Raw genomic sequence first — 23,749 nt, 5'->3', positions numbered from 1 at the left:
ATCCCACATTCCAAGAACCCTATGTTTGAAGCCTTCTCTGTCTATACCGTCTGCGCCAGCCGTCGAACCATGAAGCCGTCGAGAAACGCCAGACTGGCATCAAGACTTGGATCTAGTAACGACTTTCCAGCTGTCATAGGCATCCGTTCAGGCGCAGGCTGAGATAGATAGGCTTTCGATCTCGTACGATGCGCTGCGCGGAACAACTGCACCTTGCATCAGTATTGTCCGAGTTCAGGTTTCGATGTGAAGTACTTACTCTCAGCCGTCTCAGGATCTCCTCAAAACTCCGCACTATTTCCACGATATTCTTGTCATGCATATCTGCCTGGCCGAGTGATCGACGAAATGAGTGTTTTCTGAAAGCATAGCATACTTCTCTTTGCCTCTTTGGCAAGTTCCTTTCCATGTCTCTTGGCGCAAGATATTGTTCAATTCCCAAAAACGCATCTAGCGCCTGGAATAGCAGTACCTGGTTACCGCTGAGCCCATCGAACGTCTCCCACTTGTCTGTTCCCTTATCGTAATGGCCAATGCCCCACGCCTGGAAGCCCTGCACCTTTGACAGCCAGACAGAATGTGCAATCATCTTATCATGCAGATTGTCCATGTAGGTGCCGAGTACAAGTCGCGTCTGTGATGCAATATTTGCAACATGGATGGCGCAAGCTGCGTTGTCACCACGTGTGAAGGTGATGATCGATCGTGCCATGTCGTAGTAGACGGGCACACCGAAGACTTCGAGGTCGTAGAAGATGCGGAAGAAAGTCTCTTCGCTGGATGTCACTTGCAGCTCCATTCCTGTGTTGATCCTGTGTATGTAGGTGCCCCTGCGATCGAAATTGAGCAAAACGTTGCTTGCTAGATGGTTCAGTCAGCTTTGCTGTAGCAAGGAACTTATAGCAACTAGGCAACGTACTATTATTCCCTGCGTCAGACGCACAACCGAAGTGTCTCTGCATTGCGATCCAAGGTTCAACCAGTTCGATAGGCAAGTCAATTTCTCTCTCTCGTTGGGCGGCTTTGACGATGGGTATGGTGGCCCATCTATACGCATGTCGGCTGACGGCAACACAGCAGTAAAAGGCATTGTACGTCTCGCGGGTAAAGTCAACCCAACATCCCGCATCAGTTGCTTGGAAAAGCTAACAGCTTCGTTAGCAAGTTAGCCATCTGTATAATCGTTGCTACTCTCCTTACCTTTGCAACTTCGACGAGATCAACGCGGTCATGGAGTAAATCGCGAAATCGCTGTCGGAAAGTCTCTATACGTAAGATGTTGACTTCGTCATCTAGAGAAGGGGTCGCTTGGGGAAGGAGGGGTGCGAGTTCCAGATATATCTCTTTGTACGGTTGTAGAGGCGTAGGCCAGGTCGTATGTGTGTGGTTGGTGTTCGGTGGCCAAGAATTTGCCCCGTCTTTCTGAATCATATCACTTAATAGCTCTGCTATCTCATGGTGTTCCGCCAATGCTATGATGTTTTGGACTGTGCTTTCTTTCTTGTCGTTTGGACTGGGTTGATATAACGGTCCAACCACGGCTCCATAGTCGATGCGTCTCAACCATGCCGTAGCTAGAGTGCGAAGACTGCCAACCCTGTAGAGACTGGATGGGCGGCACCAAGCCAAGGGATTTGGTGCGCGACTCAAGAATGACAATTGGAAGAGTATAACTGCAGTGAACAGAGCACTGCTTAGGACAAGTGTGAGGAGCTCCATCCTGTGGTGTTAATCTTAGGTATTTGGAAGAAATTGGATGATAAAGTGTTAGGTATGGATGATCCGATGGGGCTGGTCGTAGTTGTAGGTAAGAGATCTGTGCAGAAGGAAGCCCCTTTATAGGGACGCGGCATCCTCAAGAATTGCGAACGCAGTAGCAAGCCCGTAATCATGGATGTCTCACCCTAGATGTCTTCACCGAAATCATTAGGACGCTCCGGGCGCCAACGACACCTCCAACGCTTGGTCGCTTACAATTCAATATATCTTAGCCCTTCAATATTCTGGCAACTGTTACTTCCTGTGGTTCTAACAGCCCCTTGCTATCGATACTGCGTCTGTCCGCAACCCTTGATACTTTACACTTACAGTCACGTACCAGTTCTCGCCTAGAAGGAGTAGACCCCTTGCGCTTCAAGCGTTCACAAGTACGTTCCGTGTGGCAAAGGCAAGCGTTCATAACAACCAAGGAACAGCTGATGCGAAGTAGGATTCTTTCCGTAAACCCGCCTATGCCAGGTGTAGCTGCCAAAACACCGAGCAAGTAGACTATTCAGATCTGCCTAGTAGGTAACGTAGTCTTGTTCAATAAATAAATATTTGAAATCAGTTGACTGCAGCCAGAGACAGGTCTTAGTGGTTGAGATTCAGATTGTTGCCCTTGTGAAGGTGGAAGCGTTCACCGGTGCTTGGAGTTCGTAACACCATGTCAAGTGACCAGATGTGTCAGTACACCACGAACTTCAGATCGCAAATAATTAGCTGATTTTGGTGCTACGGGAGGCTCGCTCCGCGATAGGCGGGAGTCAAGCTTTCTGACGCCATCCGATGGATGTCAGATACCACCATGCCTAGGGATACGCCACTTTGTGTATCGTGTTCTCGAAAATGGATAGAAGGTGTTCAGAAGCTTGAAGCTAAACAAAAGTCGCCGATTTACTATGGTGTGTCGAGATGGCGTGGTGGTATTAGGAATGTGAATGTATTGGATCTGCTAAGAGGGGTATCGGACACCGAGCTGCTTACAGGTTACCTTCCTGTCTCTTCAATCGCTCGAACAACTGTACAAAGGCAGCCGGATCCTGTGCTCCACCGACTTCATACATGCCGTTTATGGTAAAATTGGGAACGCCAGTGATCTGTTGTCGACGCGCCTGCTGCACTTCCTTATCAACCTCAGGGCCTCCCTTGCCTGCCTCCAACCAATCCTTGATCTCTTTCTCATTCAGCCCAGCTTTGACACCTGCCTCGGTTAGGATCTCTTGGGTAGTAATATCCTTCTCATTCTCGAAGTATGCAGCGAAGAGCTCCTCAATCACTCGGGTCTGCATTTGCGGGCCCTTAGTTTTTCCAAGTTGTATAAGCCGGTGCGAATCGCGTGTGTTTCCAGTCTTGCCGCCGTATTTGAAGTTGATTCCCTCCTCTTTGCCAATCTGTGAGAGGCGCTCTTGCATCATTGCTGTGCGCTCTTTGCCAAATTTCGACTCGTACAGTTGTTGCTTGTCGGCGCTCTTTGGCGCATCGGGGTTCAAGTAAAAAGGGAACCAGTTGGTATCGAAAGTGTCTGTGGAATCAGGGTGCTTCTCCTTGTAGGCCGCGATACCCTTTTCCAAGCGCTTCTTGCCTACATAGCACCATGCTATAAATTGGTTAGTGCCGAATACCCATTTACTGGATGCTTTTTCATGGGGACTTACGGCACACCGTGTCGCTTACAATGTCGACCTTGAAGTTGGTCATTTTGCGTAGACTTGCTCTGAACGCCACGATGTAGGTGTGCGAGATTGATTTCGCTGATGAAGTGATGTCATAGTCGCCAGGTTACATGCTCTTTATACCGAAACGGATGGCGAGTATTGCTGACAAATTAGGCGGAAGAGGTTGGAGTCGCGGCGACCGGCCAAACTCGCCCTTGTAGTAAATTCCGCAGCTGTTCCAGAAAGATATCTCCATTTCTTCTATCGCGTACCCGCTCGATTATCAATTCGCCTTGCAGGCGCATGCGACCCCAGTATGCTGACCCGCTACAAGGTGCCGAGGTCGTCGTTAGGGGGACGTGGGGTAGCTTTGGTGATGCTCATCCTCGCCCCCGAAGCTTCCGCGTTCACAAACCAGCTGTTTCGTGCTTACAATAGCATCAAAAAAAACAACAACACCTGCAGAACAGTTTATATGATATGTCTCGACGTTGAGTTGAATTATGCGTTGTTCCATAAGTGTCATGCTAATATAAAAAGCCAAATGTCTACCAACGCCACGCTATGCCAAAAGACAAGTTGTCGCTCATAGTCGTCAGACACGTGCGAGGAGTTTAATCCAAACCGAAAGCATGTTGTCAGCCAGCTACTTACTTATTTAGCTGCTGCTCTCTTTTCAACGCCTCGCGGAACTTTGCGCCACGGACCAAGATCAGAAGAACTCCTGGTATGCAGAGGAGGTCCAAGATTCCTAAGCCGGTGAACGCCCATCCCCAGCCCATTCCGTCCAGGATGCTACCCATGATGGCTGCGCAGATCGCTGCAGCGACATTGCGAAGAAATCCTCCTAATGCCACTAGACTGGCAGTCTGAGCAGGATCACACTCAGTCTGGAATGAAGTGCTAGTGACGAAGACGACGGAAACACCAACTGCTGCGAGAGCTGAACTGAACAGACCAGCTGCTGGGTGCACGTGATTATGTGCGAACCAACCGAACATGATTTTTCCAGCCGCTGCGATAAGAAATCCGGGTATCTGGATGGCGATTCTCCGCTCAGGTGCAACCTTGCCATCAGGACTGTTCGCGATGGCCTTCTTGCGCATATAGTCAGAGAGTCGACCTACGAGGATCGAAGCAATGAACATCGCAATACCAGGACAAAGGAAGCCATACCCAACCTCGGCAGTTGTCCAGTTGTACCCTTCCTGCCAAATGGTGGGGAAGGATATGTACATGCCATATAGACCGGCAAACTGGAAGGCACCATTGAAAGAGACAATCAAGTGAGGAGGATACTTGAGAAGGTGCATAAATTTTCGAAACGATGGTCGGGGAGCTTTCGGAACTTTCATGTCCGTACACGGTTTTGTCCGGAACTTTGGTATCGAAAACCAAGGCTGGTGCGCAAGGGCTGTGCCGTTACCCACCAGTGACCGCAAGGTTTCAGGCATGCAGAATACGATGGCAAGGTATACTGGAAGACTGGCGAGCGAGAGGAAGCCAAAGACCCATCGCCATCTGGTCTCGGTTGCGAACTGACCGCCTATAAGTGGACCAAGGATGGGGCCAAGTTGAGGTCCCATGAGAAACCATGCTAAGGCGGATGCACGTCTGGCGGGCTCTGTGATATCGGCTACTGTACCGGCTCCGACCGAGAAGACAATACATGATCCGAATGCCTGGAAGACACGGAGAAAGTATAGGAGAGCGATGTGTGCTGGCAGCAAAGCCAGTAATGTGTTGGCAATGAGAAAACTGCCGAGTCCGACCATGTACACCGTTTTCCTTCCGCCAACGTCAGAGGCTGCCGCACCGAAGAGAGGCTGTGGATTGTTAGTTTTGCGCTCTAGTATACCGGGAGGAATGACTTGCAGCAACAGCGAACACCACCATGTACATTGAAACTGTACCATTGACCGCGGTTTCTGATGTTTCGAAGATCTTTTGAAACAGCTTCAGAGATGGGAGGTAGACCGCTCCGCACAGTGGTCCAAAGAAGCCTGCCGCTGTAACTACACCCAGGATAAACCTTCTGCGATTGACTGAGAAGGCCGAATATGGTGGAGGAGGTGGGGGAGGAGCAGAATCGTTCGTTAATGACTGCTCAGATTCATCGATGGCGTGTGGTGAAGGGTAGTCATCGCTGTCGAAGCTTTCACGACATCGATCGTAATGATGGGCCTTCTCGAAGTCGATTGGAGAACGCATGGCAGAAAGCAGTATCGATGTGATGCGACAGATGATACACAGTGAGCCTTTCTGAGATCAAAGGACACGATAAGACTGATATGTATGAAAGAGACACTAGCATCGCCGTGTGTTCGGAGCGTCCTACGTGCCGACTATGCGCTGCGTAAGACTGCACAACTCAAGACCTTGTTCTGGGCACGGTTGTGTTCTGCTTTACAGGCTGTAGCACAGCCCTACCCTCCCTCGCAACCAATAGGAGGACATCCTGGTACAAAGGCGTATTTTCGTCTCGGCTGCGGTCAGCTCCTGCGAGAGGAACGCTTTGGCGCATCCCGCGCCACTTTGTGTATCGCCAAGCGACCCGCTATTCTAGTCACAGGGATTACCAGCTGCAGAATTGGCTGGGAAAAGCATTGTTGGTGTTGGATATGCGGGACGGATGGACGAATACATCGGCCAGCTCTCGTCCAAAAACTACGTCTTGCTTGAAACTCAACACTTCTTACTGCATTACGTGGTTTGTACAGATGTGGCGGCCCGTTACAACTGGCTCCGAGGACAAACATTCAAAACCTAGATATGCAGCCGTCTGTGCATAGCAATCCGGAGCAGCATACTAGCATTACCCATGGACCGTGCACTGTCTGGGTATGGTGTTTGATACAACACCATCAGCAAAATAGGTCTATTTCACTAGCGCCTGTCGTCTAGCACTGCGAACCCGATGAGCTGGGGGACGCGTGAGGCTGAATTGCTTAGCGCCACACTAAGCTGGATAAGTTTGTCCTGAATACTCCGCCTTGTCGACGATTCGCTGAGGGTTGACTACAATCTTCCCCGCATCATCGCGCCTTGGAAGTGTTGCAAGGCGTTGCTGAGATGGATGCAGCTACCAGAGAGGTTATGATGAGTCATCCAAAGCTGGACGGAAGAGCACAACATGATTGCATTTTTCTTATGAAGCTGTGACAAATGCATATGCATCAAATACTGTCTATCTAGGATTTGAAGTACTGCAGCATCAGATCGAAGATTCATACGATCAGTTCGAAACAGATCTCAGTCCTGATAGGCGTTGAGTCTGCAGTAGACATGCGACCCCTCACCAACACCTAGGGGCCATTTGAGGAGAGTTTGACGCTCCATCCCTACCAATCACGATTCATTCAGCTCTGCCTTGGGCACTCAACTACTGGGTTTCCTTTTGTGCTACATCTGTTTTCGATCTTGCGGTTGAAAATCTGCAGCTAACGGCATCGCCGAAGCCCGTTTCACGGGGTGCACTTGACAGACTCAACAACTGACCGACCCGAGTGCTGTAGTCGTTCGCTATCGCAGTGAGAAGGTACATCGTGCTCTTTCGCACATGTGATTACGAAGCACAAACTTCGCCGAGTGGGTAGAATCCTGGTTGCATATCCGTTTCTGCAAAAATCATAACCTCTCTCAACACGACATCGGAGGAATCCACCGTAAGCAAGTCACGTTTTCAGCACGCCTGATTGCGGCATGGTAAAATCGCATCTGGCGTATCGTTGCGCCGAGATTGCACTTTCTTACTATCTGTCCCCACCCTTCCCGCTTGGGTATACTATGTTTATTGCAAATCTCCACATCACAATACGTCCAAGCGAAAAGTTAGTCGAAGGATTTATGACACGTTGGATCTGATCCACTTTATAGCTTGGAGTAAGCCTTATCTTCTGTGGTATTTGCGGTAGTACTGGGATGTGCGGGACAATCGTAGCATGAGCTTTCGCCAGGCGTCCCATAGCCGCCTGGTGCATCCCCTGCTCTTTGCTACCCGCTACAGGGTTGCAATCCTTCGCACAGTCACATCGTTTTGGACCCCACGTCAAACGCGCTTGGTAAACGGTGATCTGCAGAGGGCATGGTCAATCCAATTGAGCAAGCATAACCTGTAAAGTCAGTATACAGTGCGGGCGCTCGAAATCCTCAAATTTTGAAGATGAAATGTACAGGTTGAGCATGTAAAGCACTTATCGATGCGGATGCACGACAGTCAATTCAGACCCCATGGGCGGGTTTTCAATGTTTGAATAGTGGAATCAGATAGTTGGGACATTAAGAGCCAGAATCAATATACATTTCATCCAACACATGACACATATCCAGAAACTCCGATCGCTATGCACACATATGCAAACCTATTGTACCCAATATTCTCACTTCTCTGACAACTTCTCAAACTTCAATTTCAAGCCTCGGGGATACAACGGCCCAGCAGGTGTCATCCTACCGTCCCAAGTCTCATCTACCCTCCATCTGCACTCCCTCACCAATTCTGCCAGAGTAATTCTTAGCTGCTGCATCGCAAATTTCTGCCCCAAACAGGCTCTTCTTCCACCATGGAAGCTGATGAAAGAGCCTTTGGAGTTGGCGCGACGGTATAGGTGGCTGATCTCCTCGTTCGTGGTACCCCAGCGCTGCGGCTTGAAGTCATCGGCATCATCGCCCCAGAACTCAGTATCGCGATTCGTGGAGTATGCGTTGTAACCCATGTAGACACCGGAGGGTACAGGTATCTTGTTGCCAAGTACGACAGGTGTTGTTGTACGGCGATTGATAAGCTGTGAGATCGGAGGAAACATGCGTAAAGATTCGTAGAGGACTGAGGTGAGAAGTGGCAGGTCGTGGAGATCGGTATAGGACGGCTCGTAGTCTACGTGTGCATCGGCAGGGAAGAGGGTTGAGATCTCTTTGCGAACCGCTTCTTGGACTGATGTATGCGTGCCAAGCAGGTACATAAGGGACATGAGCGCGAGCTGAGGGTTCTCATGGCCGGCTAAGAAGGTGCTGACGAGGTTGTCGTCGAGATCCTTATCGCTGAGTATACCTTCGCGATGCGAGCCAAGCAGCCTACAAGCAACGTTCCTGCTGTCGTTCTCATTACAGACGTGTTGGGAATGTCCTTTGGATATGGCAGTGCGGAGAGTGCCGCGGAACTGCTTGCTGAGCACACGACCGAGCTTCCGAACTTCCAATGGTAAATAGTCGAGGAATGGAAAGTTCATGAAGATAGGCTGGAAGATGATCGGCTTGATCTTCATCTGAATCATATGTAGTGGTGCGTCCACATGCTGCAACGTCTCAAAGCTTGAGCTATACAACACTTCTGAGAGATTGGCGAGCGCATATCGGTGAAGAAGTGAGTATATTGGGATGCCGTTGCCGCCAGCAGTCTTTGATTCGCCCAGAAACATGTTCCTGAGCATCCTGGAGTTCTTCCAGATTTGTTCCGAGTCCTGGTCAGCTTGCAGAGCGGGTTTGATGACTCGTTGGTAGAGTCTCCATTTCTCGCCATGGGCGCTGATGATGTTCTCGCCCGTGTACTCGGCGAGCACACTATGCGGAATCTTGACTTGATTTCCAGACTTGGCATAGGTTTCCTCATGCTTGAACATCTCCGCAATGTACGCGGGTTTGGTTACTAGTATGTTCCTACAATTCGACATGCGAAGTCAGTGTGTGCCGCAAATGTGTTAGGTACATTGGCGAACTGACCATTGTCCACCAAAGAATAACTTGACCGCACCATATCTGGCCAGAGGTTCCTTGAGATATTGTCGGTATAGCTCAGCTTGGTCAACATCCTTGAAAAGCGGTAGAAGACCATAATAGAATGGTATCGTTGGTATGTTCTTGGGAAAATTACGAGGTGGTGTGAAAAGGTAGACAAAGAATGAGAACACACCGAAGACGATAGCGAAAGCGGCGATAAACACCAGCGAAAGAGACGAAACCATGATGCTCAGTTGCTACAAATCTGATAGTACTGACGACGACTGTTTAGCCAAAGCATATATGGAACTAGCCGCCATGCGAGAAGGATCTCAGCCCCAACCCGGTAAGTTGGGGGCGGTGTCTCTAAGCGAAAGCTGAAGCGAGATAGGCTGGCGCGCATACCCTGCACGCCAGCTCCATGCACCTACTTTTAGAAAATAAGGAGTTTTGGATGGTAACGTTCGGATCCTGTTGTAACACCTGGGTGGAAACAACCGTTCGTTGTGGCGCTGGCAGGGGCGGAGATCCTTCCACCTAGGTTATGCTGCCAAGCAGTGCATACGCCTGTCGTGGGGTCATGATAGCTCTGCCACGACCACCTGTCTAGACTTGTTGTTGCATGATGGCTCGCTGAATCCTGCCGTATGACGGACGTCTGTGCAAGATAACTCGCCGTCTACTCGCAGAGTTACTTCAGCTAGCCCCAGGCAGCTGCGGATGCCAAGTTCCCTAGTTATGCATCCCGGCTGGCAACAGCATGCCATTTGTCCCACTGCAACAGCAAAGCATCAAGCGGATCCACACTGCCGCCAGGCATGTTGAGCGCGACGGCCAGTTCAATGGGCTGACCCGATGCGTAGCGAGATTGAACGGTGCCGTAATTAGCGTACCAGTCGGTGTGCGGAGTGCACGAGTTGTGGCTTGTCGTTGATGCCATCCGCAGCTGGCTGGGGCGAGCGCGCTTTGACCGAGTGGAGCATCACCTTTGTGATGTTTGAGACATGTGTGTTGAGTCTCTTTCATATATTAGAAGCCGGCTTGTTTGCGGTTCTGCAGGCCAGTAAACAGCCCCTACAATTGCTCAACGCACGCCTCTTCATTCCATCTCCTTTGTTCCGACTCTTAGCATTTTACTTTAGCGAAAATCTGCCTCTTATCGTCAATCATTTACCATGGCACCACTAAACAAGTCCATCAACACCTACCACTGCATTCAGGGCCTGTACTGGAGGAATGCCTCTGGTGAGCTCCTGGCGGTCGAAGGCAGTAACTCCAAGTCCTTGCCAGAAATCTGGACACAATTAAAGGATATCGTTTGCTCCACAGAGAGGCAATGGGCCCAGCTCAATCTTCCCTCTGGCAAGTCCATCAAGACTCTCCAGATTACAGCCGATATCCCTGCTCTTCTTAACATTCGTTCGAATTACCCTCCCTCATATCAACAAGAAGAACTCTGTACCCAAGTATCCGAGATCGAACACGAGAATGGTCTCTTCTTAGGTATGCTGACATCGAGGCCGAAGTCTGTCAAAGCCGACGGCTTCGGGGTATGGGCAGAGCGCTTCATTCTTCTAGAGACCGAGTTCCAGCCATTTGCGAACATCTCAGCATCGACGACGCCATGGGCAGCAAAACACCGAGAAACATGTGCAACGATAGCAGACATCTTCGAACGTAGACTCAAAAACGTGTCCAGGGACGACCAATGGCATGTCTGTGGAAAAGAAGCTTTCTTGAACCGCGTCTACGGCTACGTCGACAAGAACCTTCCCATCCAGCTTGCCTTACCTGCCTTCCCTTGCAAATCGCCCAATCCGAACAAAGTTGGGGGTATCATGCCAGATCTAGCTGAGCATATCGCCATGGACGCACTCCATGAATTCGTCAAGGAGGTCAATACGGTTTATGAGCCTGGTGCGACCATGTGGGTTATCAACGATGGCCACGTGTTCTCCGATTGCAGTAAGTCTTCCCTAGACGCTCTCTTCTAGGAACAGTACTAAGCATAGATGACAGTCGGTGTTGACGATGAGATGATCGACACATACGATGCTTGCATGGCTGCGATATACAAGGAGCGTTATCCGGAAGATGTCGGCCCTGTCCCGAGCATCAAGTTCAAGGGCCTGAAGAATATCTTCTCTGCTGACTCTGAGGGCTTCCAAGGTCTCCAAAAGCTGCTCCTGAACTCTCATCAGATGCCGCACCCTGTGAAGACCAAGCTCACTGGTGATGCCGAGCTTTGTCGCAAGCTGATGTTGGGGATTGGAGGGCCTGACCGTGCGTATATCCGTCAGTTGATCGAAAAGCAGGAGCCCGATGCTCTTGGTCTCTACCGCGGCCAGACTCGCTTCATGTTGGAGGACCTTGCAGACATCCCTTCAGTCAAGTCGCTGAGCGGCAAACAAAAGAAGAAGACTGCTGCTCTTGTCGCTGAAGAAATGATGTCTCGCAACCAAGCCTACTCAAACCTGACTGAGCTTCTGCTTCCCAACTACGTTCGTTTGTCCATCCACGCACACAACAATGCAGGCCCCAAATTCGCGATCCGGCTTTTACCAGCAAACATGGTTCGCGCAATCGACTCTCTGGAGACGCGTCTCGAGCCAAATCCGGTCTACGAGTACCAGCTTCCGACACCCTGGCACAACTGCATGATTAAGGTAGAGGGCGACGAGTTCATGTATCTGGCTAAGGCTCAAGTGGCCAGAAAAGCACTGGAAAGTCCAGACTTTGATGGCTCTTGGGTTGACGGTCCAGATGGATCGTACTTCAGCTTGAAGCGCAAATCGGCCGCAACGAAGGATGCTGTTACGCTTCCCGAGCTTATCATCCCGGGATCTACCCCCACAGAGAAGATCAGTGTCTTCAATCAGAACAAGAAGAGCACGATCGTGCTCGTCACACCCATCACCGAGAAGAAGCGACCCATTATCATCTGTTCGCCTGTCGTTGGCAAGAACAGCCCAATTGTGGTCACGTCGCCCACCGCAGACGGACAGAGACCTATCGTCATCTGCTCGCCCGTTGGTCGCAAGCAGGCCATGTTCTCACCGATCGCTGATAAGATGCGCTCTCCTGTCGGTTCCCCCATTGTGCGTAGGAAGACATCCGTTATCGCGTGCGATCCCGCCGCAGGCAAGGGTGCTACCGTCACCGTCTCACCCATCGACCCGAGTCCTCTTAGGCGACAGGATACGCATTTTGTTCAGTCGAAGGAGAAGAACAGGTTGCGCAAGCTCATTCCAGTCATCTCCATGCTTCGTTCGATTCGGTCGCAATCTTAGGGTGCGCATAGTGGTTCCGCTGCAAGTTGCGCTTTCGCATTGTCTGTTTCTGCGCTTTCATTAGCATGTTGTAATTTATGAAGTATGGTGAGATCGTCACCTATATTGATACCTCGATTCCAATGCGTTTGGCGTTTGGGCGCAAGGGCGCCTCTTAGGTCATCTATTCATGACATAGCGAGTCAGGTTTCGATTCACGATAATTGTATACAATTTGTGGCTTTTAGTGTATTCAGTGCTGAGCACATGGTGATGACATGATTGCTGTGCATGGATGAGCGGGCAATTAAGACGCGATCGCGTTCGTGGCTCGGGCATCTCCCCACACCCCACACGGACCGTCTGCACTGGTGTCTTTCTTCGCCTATCTACTACTATGGTACATCTGACATTGTCTATGCAGGAACTTGCGCAACCTAGCGCAACACCAACCGCGCATACCTGCGAAAGAGATGAACATATTAGACCCCTGAGCAAGATTGTATGACAATGCTAACGCGATCCGGCTCTTTGCCAACACGCTTTTGTGAAGCTTCCCCACCACACCTTCGCCGACCCTATGAGTATTCTCATCGCAGATTGGGAATTCACCGATATAGAAATGTGGCTGGACACCTTTCCCCATATTTCATCAAAAGCTTCGTGTGATCGCAGGCTTTGGGACTGGCCAAGAGTTCCATATTGTTTGTGATAGAGTGCACGAGACGAACACCTGATATGTCTACGTGACTCAATCGTGGAAGCTTCAACATACAATTGTGTATGTGACCAATGTGATTCAAATAGCTTCAAATTGCATGGTAAGACTATTGTCTAGCACTTTGCTCAACAAGTTTCACAATTCTCACATACACCATGGGTGGCTTTTTACAGTTCATCTGGCCTATTGTGTCTCTTCTCTCTACCCCCCTCGTCTCAGCAGTTTGTAAAAGATCACTAATTAGGTTGGAAAGCTAAGAAAAAGGCTGACTTCATCAGTGTCGAATACGCCCGTACCGCGCACCTATGGCATCGTTCTCTTCCGCATGTTCGACATGCTTGATGTATACGGTCCATCAGAGATCCTTCAATTCATCGGCGGATCGTACCCAACAAACATTGTGTACATCGCCGAGACCCTGGAACCAGTCACCACGCGCCCAGTAATGGCTGCGATGAATCCACTGAACTCCTCCGTGTATCCATCTCTCACGCCTACACACGTGTTCGAGACAGCACTGGACCTAGACGTTCTCATCATTCCTGGCGGTCCGGGATGGCGCAACCCGACAAGTTTGAACGCTACTATGGCGTACATCAGGGAAACTACACCGAAAGTCCGACAAGTCCTCACGATATGTACAGGGTCAGCTCTGGCGGCTCGTGCTGGTATACTGAATGGCAAGAGAGCTACTGCGAACAAATCTTCCTGGTCAACGACAGTAGCAGCCAATCCGAATACAACATGGGTTCCGTCTGCTCGATGGGTGGAGGACTATTCAAGCTCACCGCCTATCTGGAGCTCATCCGGAGTCACAGCTGGCATCGATATGATGCTGCATTGGGTTGAGAAGACGTATAGTGCGGAAAACGCAACAAACATTGCGCGATTTATCGAGCATGTGAGGATTACAGATCCAAGCATTGATCCATTCGCCAGGAACGAGACTGTGGTTGAGCAGGCATACTAGTCTGGTGGTTCAACAAATCATGACCGGAAACATTACTGACAACAGTGAGATACGCTTTTAGTTGGTCTTCTGTCGTACCAACACCGCCAAAGAGTCTTTACCCAGCCAATCTGCCTTGACGTTATGTGACGTGATGTATGTAAGCCACGTTGGCCCACGCAGGACTGCTCTTTAAGACAAAGATCTCTCAGTGTTGAGAGCTACAACCCACTGATATCGTCGCAAGCATACCGGAGTTTTGTCGCTTAGCCAATTTGTCGTTGCATCCAACACGCACAATCGCATGCTCATATGGCCCAACCCCTGCAGTAGTCCGTCCTTCTCTTACCCTTGCCAGGCTGGCACCCATATCACCGGGATGCAGCCGCACGATGTTCTGCTGCGCTTGCAATATAAGTCCATATATCCCACGTTGACTTGGAAGTATTCTGCCTGTAAGCTGCAGTCCCAACAGATGCACGCAAGCGGCCCGTTCTCCTCGCTTCACCAACAAACATCCACCGCCTGTATGGATCCAACATCTCGCTGCATCTCAAGACCTGTCAGACTGTGTCGACTGTTATCTTCACGCAGGATTCGGAAGGCGTGAAATGTGCTCAGAAACCTTCTCACTTCATTCGACCTCTAGACCTATTCCGGTATAGCTTTCTGCAGGTCGTCCCTGCTTGTCAAGTCTCAACGACCACCACCACACTGATAAGCGGGTCTCTTACTGCGTTATCTTACGACATGGTAGGCTGAGATGGTTATGGGAGATACTTGCGCAAGGCCGTATTCGGTGAACGGTCTGTGAGCACCACGCCACTTCGTGATGATGGCCGTAGAAGCTTTCTGGCCCTGTGAAGTGCGCAGAAGGTTGCATCACCCGAAAAAAAGGCATAACCGCTGTGCTTTCATTGATATCCGATACATTCTTATCTTGTGTGATTCCCATTCTGCCGTGAACCCTCTTCAGTTTCCCCAGCTCTTGAACGTAAACCGCGTTGTGTTGATTGCTGCTTCCTTTCAACATCTATCGCGCTTGGAAACTTGCTCATAACTTGCTCAACCTTACTTGAGGCGCATTATTGAAGTATATTCATTCCTTGCGCTGTTTCAATCTCCCAGTAGGTTCCCAATCTTTTGCAATCCCTACGATATAACTTTGGACCCTCTTCTCACCTCCTTCCATGCAGGCGCAAGCAATCATGTCAATGGATATGGGTATGTCGATGGCTCCGACAAGCACAGGCATGGCTATGCCGAGCATGACTATGACACCGACTGCCAGTGACATGATGCCTATGGCAACCTCATCAGGCGGTATGGGCGGTATGGATGATGCGATGGACATGATGGGTGGATGCAAGATCAGTGTGAGTCCTGTTCCGTGTACGTGCGCTATCGAGAGCCCCAGCTAACATACGTATCTCACAGATGTTATGGAACTGGAACGTAATCGACACATGCTTCATCGCAGAGTCCTGGCACGTTCGCTCCAAAGCCATGTTTGCCGGTTCCTGTATCGGTGTCGTCCTCCTCGTCATCCTTCTCGAGTTTCTGCGCCGCGCAGCCAAAGAGTACGATCGCTACATCGTCTCACAGTATTCCAAGAAGTTCGCTCCCTCGACAATCGGTTCCTCTGCCTCTTCTTCATCAAGCAATGACGGCACGACTAAGACTCCCGCCGCTACAACTACATCCGCTGCTAGAGCACCTACACCCATCACAACAAGCAAATTCCGACCGAGCGTTATGCAGCAGGCGATCAGAGCGGCACTGCACATGTGCGCATTTGCCGTGGCCTACTTCGTTATGTTGTTGGCTATGTACTATAACGGATACTTCATCATTTGCATTTTCATTGGTGCATATCTGGGCTACTTCATCTTTGGGTGGGAAAGCTTCAACCTCAGCAGTGGCGGCGATGACCGTATGCAGGAGAACGCTACGGTCTGTTGCGGATAAAAAGACATGATATGGTCGATTCAGTATCGCACGGTTGTTGTACCACATAATTTGAAGATGTGCGAAGGAATCAAGACTTCACTGGATGGAAGAAACACTCGCTACGCGAACATTGTGTTGGAACAATTGAATTTCTCATCTGGTATCACTTGGGCGTCCTAACGCCCCCCTTCCCCTAGTGATCGCATGTCTTCAAAAATCAAGTAGACACGGTTTGTTCGAAACCAACTGCACAGTATTAATGCACTGGTATGTGTGTAATATGACGACTTCACTCACCTTGTCACGCTCTCTGCGCATACTCTCCTCGCAATTAGCTGGCTTATTTACCCTACAAGTCGTCAGTATGATTTCCATAGTGGATAAGAAGGTATGACATACGGGGCAGCCATCGCAGGTGCAAGTGGAGCCGCAGTTGCAGCTACCGGAAGCACAGCCGCAGTTACCCTTCATATTGATGGTTGTTGGGAGGTGGTTGTTTGGTTGAAGAAGGTTGTTATAGTGAAGATTGAATTGGTCTGGGATATGAACTTGATTGTTGTGGTGTAGAAGATCATAACAGAAGGTAAGCAACGAAGTCTTTATATACCCAAAGCATGCGCGACTTGTGCGGCAGCAAGGCAAACGCAGGGCAATTCGTGCCACCTCTTCCCTGGGGCAACACCGTCAGCGGCGGCTCCCGTCCGTGGGCTTCAGACAATTTGCCCCGCATCACACCGTGTTTGTAGCAAGATTGACTATAGGCTTTGGCCTCACTGGTTGACATCTCCGTTTGGCTCCATGCGCCTCCTGCCCACTATTGGCTCCCACTCGTGTGCGTACATTGTGCGGTTGATTGGGTGGGGCGTGAGGGACTTGTGCGGCGATCTGGCCGGTCTTCTAGAAAGCGCCAGGGCTTGCCGCGGTGAAAAGTGGAGTTGCGTAGTTTGTGCGGATGGATGCCAAGGGATCCGGACCGTAATTCAAGCGGCATTCGGACCTTATGTCCTCTTCCGTCCCGCGACAAGGGACATGAGCGTCATGAACATGCTGGGCGAAACAAGTGGGATGATTAAACTTCCAGGTTTTGTGGCCATGTTGTCCTTTAACATTTGGCCAAGCTATGCAAACGAATAGAGGATGCGTAGTGAAGTTCCAATCAATACCTCGGTAAAGTCTACCATGAAGGGATAAGTAGAATCTTACGCTATATCTCTCTATGAAAGTCGATAGTGTTTATCATGAGAGTCATTTCTGGGGATGGATTCAATCCACCAAAACGCGCTGTTTCGTACCTCTCAAGCTGGGTAAGCTCATTTGAGTTCTTTCAACCAACAAACTTGCCACCGCAGTAGACGCAAGCATCGCACGCAAGGAATAATACTCGAGCCAACGTAACAGGAATCTGCCTCCTTTCGTACAGTCCGTCCTCGTCTTCTGGGTCGTCGCTTGCTTGGTCCTCGTCCATGTCTTGTTCAGCTACACTTTCTCGATCCGCTCCATTCAATGAACCACTGTCCCTGTCTTTTCTACCATCCGCCTCTGAGAGTTCTCCATCTCTTGTCACATCAGCCATAACTACATCGCCTCCAGTATCTAGACTCTTCTTGCTGTCCACATATTCCTGGGCCATGACACACTCATCACTCAAGAATGGAGTGTTACATATGCCACAATACTTGGTGATACCTGGTGCTTGGATGGCCAGAAAACTCAATCCGCATCTGGGGAACTGATGTCCGTTGGTGCAAGCTGCTGAAGCAAGGTCTGTGAAGGGTATAGGGGCCGAGCAAAAGTCACATGTGTCTGCTGTTGAGGTTGCTGATGTTTGATCCGTCGAACTGCTGCTGTCCATCACACCAGTAGTGACTGTTGGAAGATCGTTGTCTTCCGATGTATCGTTGTGGCTCATGGCCATGTTAACGAGAGCAATGAGTTGCTTGTGATGTATGACGATTTCTGCACTGAAGGGAGTATTTGAGAGCGATAGAGGAACCTGTTGCAAGGCAAGAGCGAGACGATACGCGATAAGTGTCCTGAACAGGTCTTTCTGGATCTGTGTCTTGTATGCTTCAGATACGAGTAAAGTGTAACGGTCCTTCAGTGTATGCGCATCGAGAAAGGCAGACAGTTTGAATTCCCTTATGAGCGAGTCGAGATTGTTGACATCGGAGTACGCTGTCGATGTCTTTGCGCTGTTCTCGGGTCGAGAAGGAGTTGTATAAGTCTTGACGAGCTTCATAACCATCTCTTCTGCGAATGCAGGCATATCATCGGGATCCTCGACAGCCCCTTCTGCCAGTTTCTTAAGACTGTACGTTATACCCTCAGCGGTGACGTCCTCGTTTGGAAATATATCTCGCCGCTGGCTACCACGTCGCAAGGAGCTGATCGCCACGGTGCCGCTTCGGTCAGCCGGAATGCCATACTCGATCATATCAGAAGGATGTACGCTGTTGCATGCGGCGATGAAGTCGCCTAGAGGTGACCTTGTTAGACCCCACACTTTCGCTTTGCTATTTCCTTTAAGTCCATTCTTTACACTGAAAAGCGCCAAGTTGTTCTCAATCTTCTCCCGCCAATTTGGAACACCAAGACTCTTCAGGCCATCGTATGTCTCCTCAAGAACAGCGGTCGGATTGTGGAGGGTCGATATCAGTGAGCTTATGTGTAGGCGAGGTGTTACTGTTTCGGTCGTATCCCAGACTACACCAGAGATGGGGTCCCATCGGCTGTCCAGATCATGCGTGCTCTTTGTGATAATAGAAGCGTCGAGGGCTGATATCGTCAAGTATACCAGCTCCGTGTTCGTGAAAAGGGCAAGCTTTAGTCTGCTTCCGCTCTCGGGCTTGTCGAACCACTTCATTGGCCCATCGTATCGGAGTACATAGCCTGTGTAGATGACTTCATTGTCCAAGGTCATACGCCCATTCGTGTACGTGATTGCCTGAGCCCGTACGTCTTCATTCGTAGCGTATACGATTACGGAATGATGGGAGTCGTCACGAATGATCCAAGGACTCCATGCAATGTGTGAAATATACCTTTGCTGTTTAACCATGTCTTCAAAAACGTTGGGTTTTAGAAAGATGGTATCTGAGGGCGGTGCGAAAGATTCATGTATCAGAACATCTGCCCTCCAGTCTCGCTCAGCTCCCAAGGTGGATGTTGGTGATTCGATTTTCAAGAAGACTAGGTAGTTGTCGTCATTAGAGACAGTTATCATGTGCTGACCATATGACAGGTGAGTTCCAACGACACCAGTCAGTTCCGGACCAGGTAGAGCGGGTGCCCAAGCGAACGCTCGAATGCGGCTTCTCAAACGCAGTCGTTCTTTAGTTGATACTGTCAAGTGGCTGAGCTCGTCATCACAATCTTCGAAGTGATCAGCAAGCGCATCGTTGATGATGAGCCGCCGAGCCCAGCTTCCTTCCTCTTGCAGTTTGCCTTCGGCTGACCAGATCGAAAGCGTCAGATTCGTAGTAAGAGCTGCAAGTGCACACTTTCGGTGTTTCGCAAGGCCAGGCGGCGACCACGCAATGTTGATGGGTGCACTATTCGAGATTTCCTCTCCAACGGAATAGTTTGATATAGGCGCAGGCTCTTTGAGTGGTAGCTCGTCGGTGGAAAACAAAGGCACCTTGAGGGGTACGTGTTGCCACTGAGGGGCAACTTGATCTCGCTCAAAGTCGATGGTGTTTGGGAACTACCCAGCGATTAGTAAGAGATGCCTTATGTATGCACGCGAATAGATCACAACTCACGAGCAGCTCCACGCGCTCATCCGACGCTAATGCAATGATGCCATCCGGAGACCAATCGATTGCGTCGACGCAGGCTGGCCAACATCTCAGCACTGTCACGTCCGCCATGATCGCTCATGAAGTCTTGGAAAAAGCGGTCCCTGTTGTTTAGTGGTTCTGGTCATGGCTCGCGGTAGTGAGAGCGAGTGCGTAAAAGTTTTGACTAGCGCGGAATTGCGGAACTTGCTTGCGATCACCAGTCCGGAAGATCAAAAAACTACAGTCTGCTATAGGCAGACACAGAGACTCGTACGCGTCACACTCGGTGCATGCGCAGGGTGGTGAAAAGCATCGAGGACGCGAGACTTGCTGGTCTATGATCGCGTTGGACCCTTTGGGACTAGTCGCGGTCTTATCGATAGTGCCCTGGTCCGACTGCCGACGAAAAAAGTGATTTTTCCGCCATCCTTCGCAGCTTCTCCACAAGTACCATTGCCCACCAACAAGATGGGGAAACGTCCAATCTCTGATGTTGTCGCCGAAGATGGCGCGACCACTATACCCGAGCTCTCAAGGAAGAAGAGCAAGAAAGACAAGAGCAAGAAGCTTAGCAAGACCGCTGAAATCGACGCGACCGAGACCAACGGCAATGTCGAAGCTGTAGAGGGCTCTGAAGATGACGAGAAGCTTTCGAAGGCCGAGCGCAAGGCGGCAAAGAAAGCAAAGAAGGAGGCTAAAGAGGCGAAAAAAGCGCTGAAGGCTGCGGCGGAAGACGAGCCAGCTGGCCAGACTGCGGAAGAGAGCGAAGAAGCCATCAAGGCAGCAGAGAAGGCAACACGGAAGGCAGAGAAGAAGCGCTTGAAGGCATTGGCAAAGGGCGAAGCTACCGAGTCTGCGTCCTCATCGAAGCCTTCATCGGTCCAAGCCAGCGCCGAGCCTACAGCAACGAGCGCAACCGCGACCGAATCGGGCGATTATGAGGAGAGCAAGGAGCTGACGCAGCTTCCTCAGGCCGAAGTCGACGCCTTCCTTGCCAAAAACACCATGACTATCCAAGACCCCAAACCCGCCGCTCGCGCCCTACGACCCATCCTCAACTTCAAGTACCTCCCAGTCGACGATGCGCAACGCGCCTTCTTTGCCAAGTTCAGCGCCCCTACACCTATACAAGCAGCGACCTGGCCATTTTTGCTGTCAGGAAGAGACATGGTTGGTGTCGCTGAGACAGGTTCAGGCAAGACACTGGCATTCGGTGTACCCTGTGTGCGTTACATCGCAGCGCTACCCAAGGACAAGCGGAAGGGTATTAAGGCTGTCATTGTTTCACCCACGCGTGAGCTGGCTGTTCAGATTTATGATCAATTGGTGGCGTTGGCTACACCAGCTGGACTGTCCGTAGTCTGCGTATACGGCGGCGTGCCAAAAGACCCTCAAGTCGCTGCTTGCCGTAAGGCGCACATTGTAGTCGCTACACCGGGTCGTCTCAACGACTTGATTGGTGATGGCTCTGCGGACCTCAGCAAAGCTGAGTACGTAGTCCTTGACGAAGCTGACCGTATGCTTGACAAGGGATTCGAAGAAGCAATTCGGCAGATCATCTCGCAGACGCCCAAGAAGCGTCAGACTCTCATGTTTACTGCTACGTGGCCACCTTCCGTTCGGGATCTTGCATCCACCTTCATGAACTCGCCAGTCAGGATCACGATTGGTGACAATCAATCTGGCGAACTCCGTGCCAACGTGCGCATCAAGCAGCTCGTAGAGGTACTTGATCCCCATGCTAAGGAGCAGCGCCTGCTGCAGTTGCTCAGGCAATATCAATCTGGCAAGAACAAGGACGATCGTATCCTTGTGTTCTGCTTGTACAAGAAGGAAGCAATGCGCATTGAAAACTTTATCCGCAGGCAAGGCTTCCGCGTGGGTGGCATTCACGGCGACCTAAGCCAAGAGAAGCGCAGCGCCTCACTGGCAGCGTTCAAGGAGGGCCACGTGCCGCTCCTTGTCGCTACAGATGTTGCTGCACGAGGTCTTGACATCCCCGCGGTGAAGGTTGTCATCAATGTCACGTTCCCATTGACAGCTGAGGACTATGTTCACAGGATCGGTAGGACGGGTCGTGCCGGAAAGGAGGGTTTGGCGATCACGCTTTTCACGGAACATGACAAAGCACTATCCGGATCGTGAGTATTCTTTGCATTTTCCTGCACTAATTCAGTCTGCTGACTCTATTCTTAGGTTGATCAACGTCCTCAAGGCAGCAAACCAGCCCGTACCAGAAGAGTTGATGAAGTTCGGTACGACTGTCAAGAAGAAGGAACATGGTGCATACGGTGCCTTCTACAAAGACACTTCAGACGTCAAGGCCGCTACTAAGATTACTTTTGACTAAGTTGTATGGGTCTGGGCATGTGTTGTTAAAAGCGGACTCCGGCATCTCGTAATGAAGCTGGTCGGCGAAGTAGATGCCGCAGGCTGCAGCTGCAGCGAAGATCGGATTTTAGACGCAGGAGCATTCCTCTAGCGGAGGCGTTTCGGATCATGCAAAGCAAAAGTTCCGGTAGTGTACATTGTACAGATCGCGATGTGTTTTCCCGAGCTTTAGTCTGGCTAGTTTGCAAGCTATCTTGTTGTTCGTAATTGATTATTTGAATTCAATCTTGGGCTGAAGAGATGCCCAATCCCATAGCTTCCGGAATGCTACTATCATGCCGTTGAACAATCGTACGATGCCTGAGACTACGCGTCTCCAAGTCCAAACAAGAAGGCTGAAGCCACCTCATCATATTGTACATGTCTCTATCCAGCTACCATGGGAAATCTCAAATCTGACTGCATCCACATGCGTCAGCCCAAAGGCGTAGCATCATGCAGCACGCCTACTCAATGCACTATCCTACGCTCGCCACTAATCAGACTGGACCTCCACATCCCACTCCACAAAGTACGCAAGTCCGCACACCGACACAAACCCCTCGACAACCCTTACTCTCTATGGCTCGGTAACGGACCCTGCTATAGGTTCTGTCAGACGCCCCTCCCGCAGTCTAAACCCCCATAGCGAGAAAAAGCGTCAAGTGGCACTTCGCCGAATGTGGTCGCCGACTATGGTTCGGACAAATCACTAGGCAGCCAATCAGAAAGCAGAAGTGAGATGCAGAGGCCCAGTATTCTGGGAAGGATTGGTCCCCTAGAGCCCGGGCGAGTGTCTATGCCTCGCCGCGGCATTGTAAGACGCGTAGGTAAGGTATCATGTTTGGAAGGGTCTTCGGCGAGAAGTATGAGCAGGTGGAGAGGTGCGACGTATATATAAAGGTCCGGGAGCTTGTCGAACGGACCCGATTTCGAAATCTTCATCAACCAAGATACGCATTCAAACCCACTGCAACAGTACAATCCACGCTCTCGAGCTCTATCCAAAGGCTTCGGCATACTTCCTTTGCCCTCGGCATACCATCATCGGCATCGTCTCCTTACTCCACGCTACACCACTTAGCACTTCAACACCTACAACCAAACGTTCACAATGTGCAAGAAGGCTTCCTGCGACTCCTGCAGTATGTCACATTCCACAGGTCCTTTGCCTAAGCATCGCTAACATCTCTTTAGACAAGACCACATGGTGGGGTTGCGGTAAACACGTTGCCGGCGTTATGGAGAGCGTACCAAAGGAGCAATGGTGCACATGCGCACCTCAAGGAAACCAATACCCACCGATGGGCACACTAGCGTCCGCGTGACTACCAGCTTGGTTGAGGGGCTCGAAAGCATAATATGGAGCGATACTGTACGGAAGAGTGGTTTTTCGGAGTTTGGAAACATACGGAGTCCCGGTGTGACGGTTTACGATAGCGACGCATCGGCATGGTTCCCAAGAGCATTAGCGATTTGCAATACATACCCAATTTCTTTTTTAAAGACTGCTTTGTAGATGATGTTGAGATCAGGCTCGCTTTGCCGGCATCCTCGGCCTGTTTTACAAGGCAACGCAG

The 23,749-nt window shown here is 50.5% G+C and overlaps 10 protein-coding genes across 10 annotated transcripts; 5 read left to right on the top strand and 5 right to left on the bottom strand.

Moving 5' to 3' along the window:
* Nucleotides 1–41: 41 nt before the first annotated feature.
* Nucleotides 42–1,719, bottom strand: CC77DRAFT_1033818 (hypothetical protein; the record flags this gene model as incomplete). The annotated part of the gene is made up of 5 exons (XM_018526829.1): nt 42–206; nt 260–861; nt 920–1,145; nt 1,201–1,588; nt 1,622–1,719. The coding sequence occupies 5 exons, from the start codon at nt 1,717–1,719 to the stop codon at nt 42–44; spliced, it is 1,479 nt and encodes a 492-aa protein (XP_018382215.1).
* A 741-nt stretch (nt 1,720–2,460) lies between these two features.
* Nucleotides 2,461–3,762, bottom strand: CC77DRAFT_342893 (thioredoxin-like protein). Its single transcript, XM_018531336.1, has 2 exons — nt 3,417–3,762; nt 2,461–3,358 (listed from the first exon to the last, which is right to left on the bottom strand). Exons 1-2 carry the CDS (start codon nt 3,457–3,459, stop codon nt 2,742–2,744), a joined length of 660 nt encoding a protein of 219 aa, XP_018382214.1. The 5' UTR covers nt 3,460–3,762; the 3' UTR covers nt 2,461–2,741.
* Nucleotides 3,763–4,066: 304 nt separating this feature from the next.
* On the bottom strand, nt 4,067–5,772 carry CC77DRAFT_1052936 (MFS general substrate transporter; the record flags this gene model as incomplete). The annotated part of the gene is made up of 2 exons (XM_018527721.1): nt 5,307–5,772; nt 4,067–5,242 (listed from the first exon to the last, which is right to left on the bottom strand). Exons 1-2 carry the CDS (start codon nt 5,625–5,627, stop codon nt 4,067–4,069), a joined length of 1,497 nt encoding a protein of 498 aa, XP_018382213.1. The 5' UTR covers nt 5,628–5,772.
* A 2,023-nt stretch (nt 5,773–7,795) lies between these two features.
* CC77DRAFT_1033815 (Dit2 protein) lies at nt 7,796–9,376 on the bottom strand (the record flags this gene model as incomplete). The annotated part of the gene is made up of 2 exons (XM_018526828.1): nt 7,796–9,071; nt 9,135–9,376. The coding sequence occupies 2 exons, from the start codon at nt 9,374–9,376 to the stop codon at nt 7,796–7,798; spliced, it is 1,518 nt and encodes a 505-aa protein (XP_018382212.1).
* Nucleotides 9,377–10,306: 930 nt separating this feature from the next.
* Nucleotides 10,307–11,923, top strand: CC77DRAFT_902224 (hypothetical protein; the record flags this gene model as incomplete). The annotated part of the gene is made up of 2 exons (XM_018533593.1): nt 10,307–11,096; nt 11,151–11,923. Coding segments are annotated over 2 exons (1,563 nt in total), but the record flags the coding sequence as incomplete, so codon positions are not given.
* A 1,353-nt stretch (nt 11,924–13,276) lies between these two features.
* On the top strand, nt 13,277–14,260 carry CC77DRAFT_1043029 (class I glutamine amidotransferase-like protein; the record flags this gene model as incomplete). The annotated part of the gene is made up of 2 exons (XM_018527298.1): nt 13,277–13,346; nt 13,400–14,260. 2 exons carry the CDS (start codon nt 13,277–13,279, stop codon nt 14,089–14,091), a joined length of 762 nt encoding a protein of 253 aa, XP_018382210.1. The 3' UTR covers nt 14,092–14,260.
* A 1,025-nt stretch (nt 14,261–15,285) lies between these two features.
* On the top strand, nt 15,286–16,367 carry CC77DRAFT_1023551 (Ctr copper transporter). The gene is made up of 3 exons (XM_018525684.1): nt 15,286–15,446; nt 15,508–16,266; nt 16,318–16,367. The coding sequence occupies exons 1-2, from the start codon at nt 15,366–15,368 to the stop codon at nt 16,036–16,038; spliced, it is 612 nt and encodes a 203-aa protein (XP_018382209.1). The 5' UTR covers nt 15,286–15,365; the 3' UTR covers nt 16,039–16,266; nt 16,318–16,367.
* Nucleotides 16,368–17,344: 977 nt separating this feature from the next.
* On the bottom strand, nt 17,345–19,889 carry CC77DRAFT_1064668 (hypothetical protein; the record flags this gene model as incomplete). The annotated part of the gene is made up of 2 exons (XM_018528752.1): nt 17,345–19,723; nt 19,782–19,889. 2 exons carry the CDS (start codon nt 19,887–19,889, stop codon nt 17,345–17,347), a joined length of 2,487 nt encoding a protein of 828 aa, XP_018382208.1.
* CC77DRAFT_1097837 (DEAD-domain-containing protein) lies at nt 19,886–22,470 on the top strand. Its single transcript, XM_018529915.1, has 2 exons — nt 19,886–21,940; nt 21,996–22,470. Exons 1-2 carry the CDS (start codon nt 20,268–20,270, stop codon nt 22,147–22,149), a joined length of 1,827 nt encoding a protein of 608 aa, XP_018382207.1. The 5' UTR covers nt 19,886–20,267; the 3' UTR covers nt 22,150–22,470.
* Nucleotides 22,471–23,283: 813 nt separating this feature from the next.
* On the top strand, nt 23,284–23,497 carry CC77DRAFT_943549 (hypothetical protein; the record flags this gene model as incomplete). Its single annotated transcript, XM_018534918.1, has 2 exons — nt 23,284–23,314; nt 23,367–23,497. The coding sequence occupies 2 exons, from the start codon at nt 23,284–23,286 to the stop codon at nt 23,495–23,497; spliced, it is 162 nt and encodes a 53-aa protein (XP_018382206.1).
* Nucleotides 23,498–23,749: the final 252 nt, after the last annotated feature.

This window comes from Alternaria alternata (assembly GCF_001642055.1).
Source record: "Alternaria alternata strain SRC1lrK2f unplaced genomic scaffold CC77scaffold_20, whole genome shotgun sequence".
Classification (NCBI taxonomy): domain Eukaryota; kingdom Fungi; phylum Ascomycota; class Dothideomycetes; order Pleosporales; family Pleosporaceae; genus Alternaria; species Alternaria alternata.
The sequence above is the reverse complement of the archived record's forward strand: the minus strand, read 5'-3'. Positions and strand labels throughout refer to the sequence as shown.

Coding starts and splice junctions, on each gene's coding strand:
- CC77DRAFT_342893 (XM_018531336.1), bottom strand. CDS start 3,459: ATGACCAACTTCAAGGTCGACATTGTAAGCGACACGGTGTGCC. Junction 3,359..3,416: donor TGTAAGCGACACGGTGTGCC/GTAAGTCCCCAT, acceptor ACCAATTTATAG/CATGGTGCTATGTAGGCAAG.
- CC77DRAFT_1023551 (XM_018525684.1), top strand. CDS start 15,366: ATGATGCCTATGGCAACCTCATCAGGCGGTATGGGCGGTATGGATGAT. Junction 15,447..15,507: donor TGGGTGGATGCAAGATCAGT/GTGAGTCCTGTT, acceptor CGTATCTCACAG/ATGTTATGGAACTGGAACGT.
- CC77DRAFT_1097837 (XM_018529915.1), top strand. CDS start 20,268: ATGGGGAAACGTCCAATCTCTGATGTTGTCGCCGAAGATGGCGCGACC. Junction 21,941..21,995: donor GACAAAGCACTATCCGGATC/GTGAGTATTCTT, acceptor CTCTATTCTTAG/GTTGATCAACGTCCTCAAGG.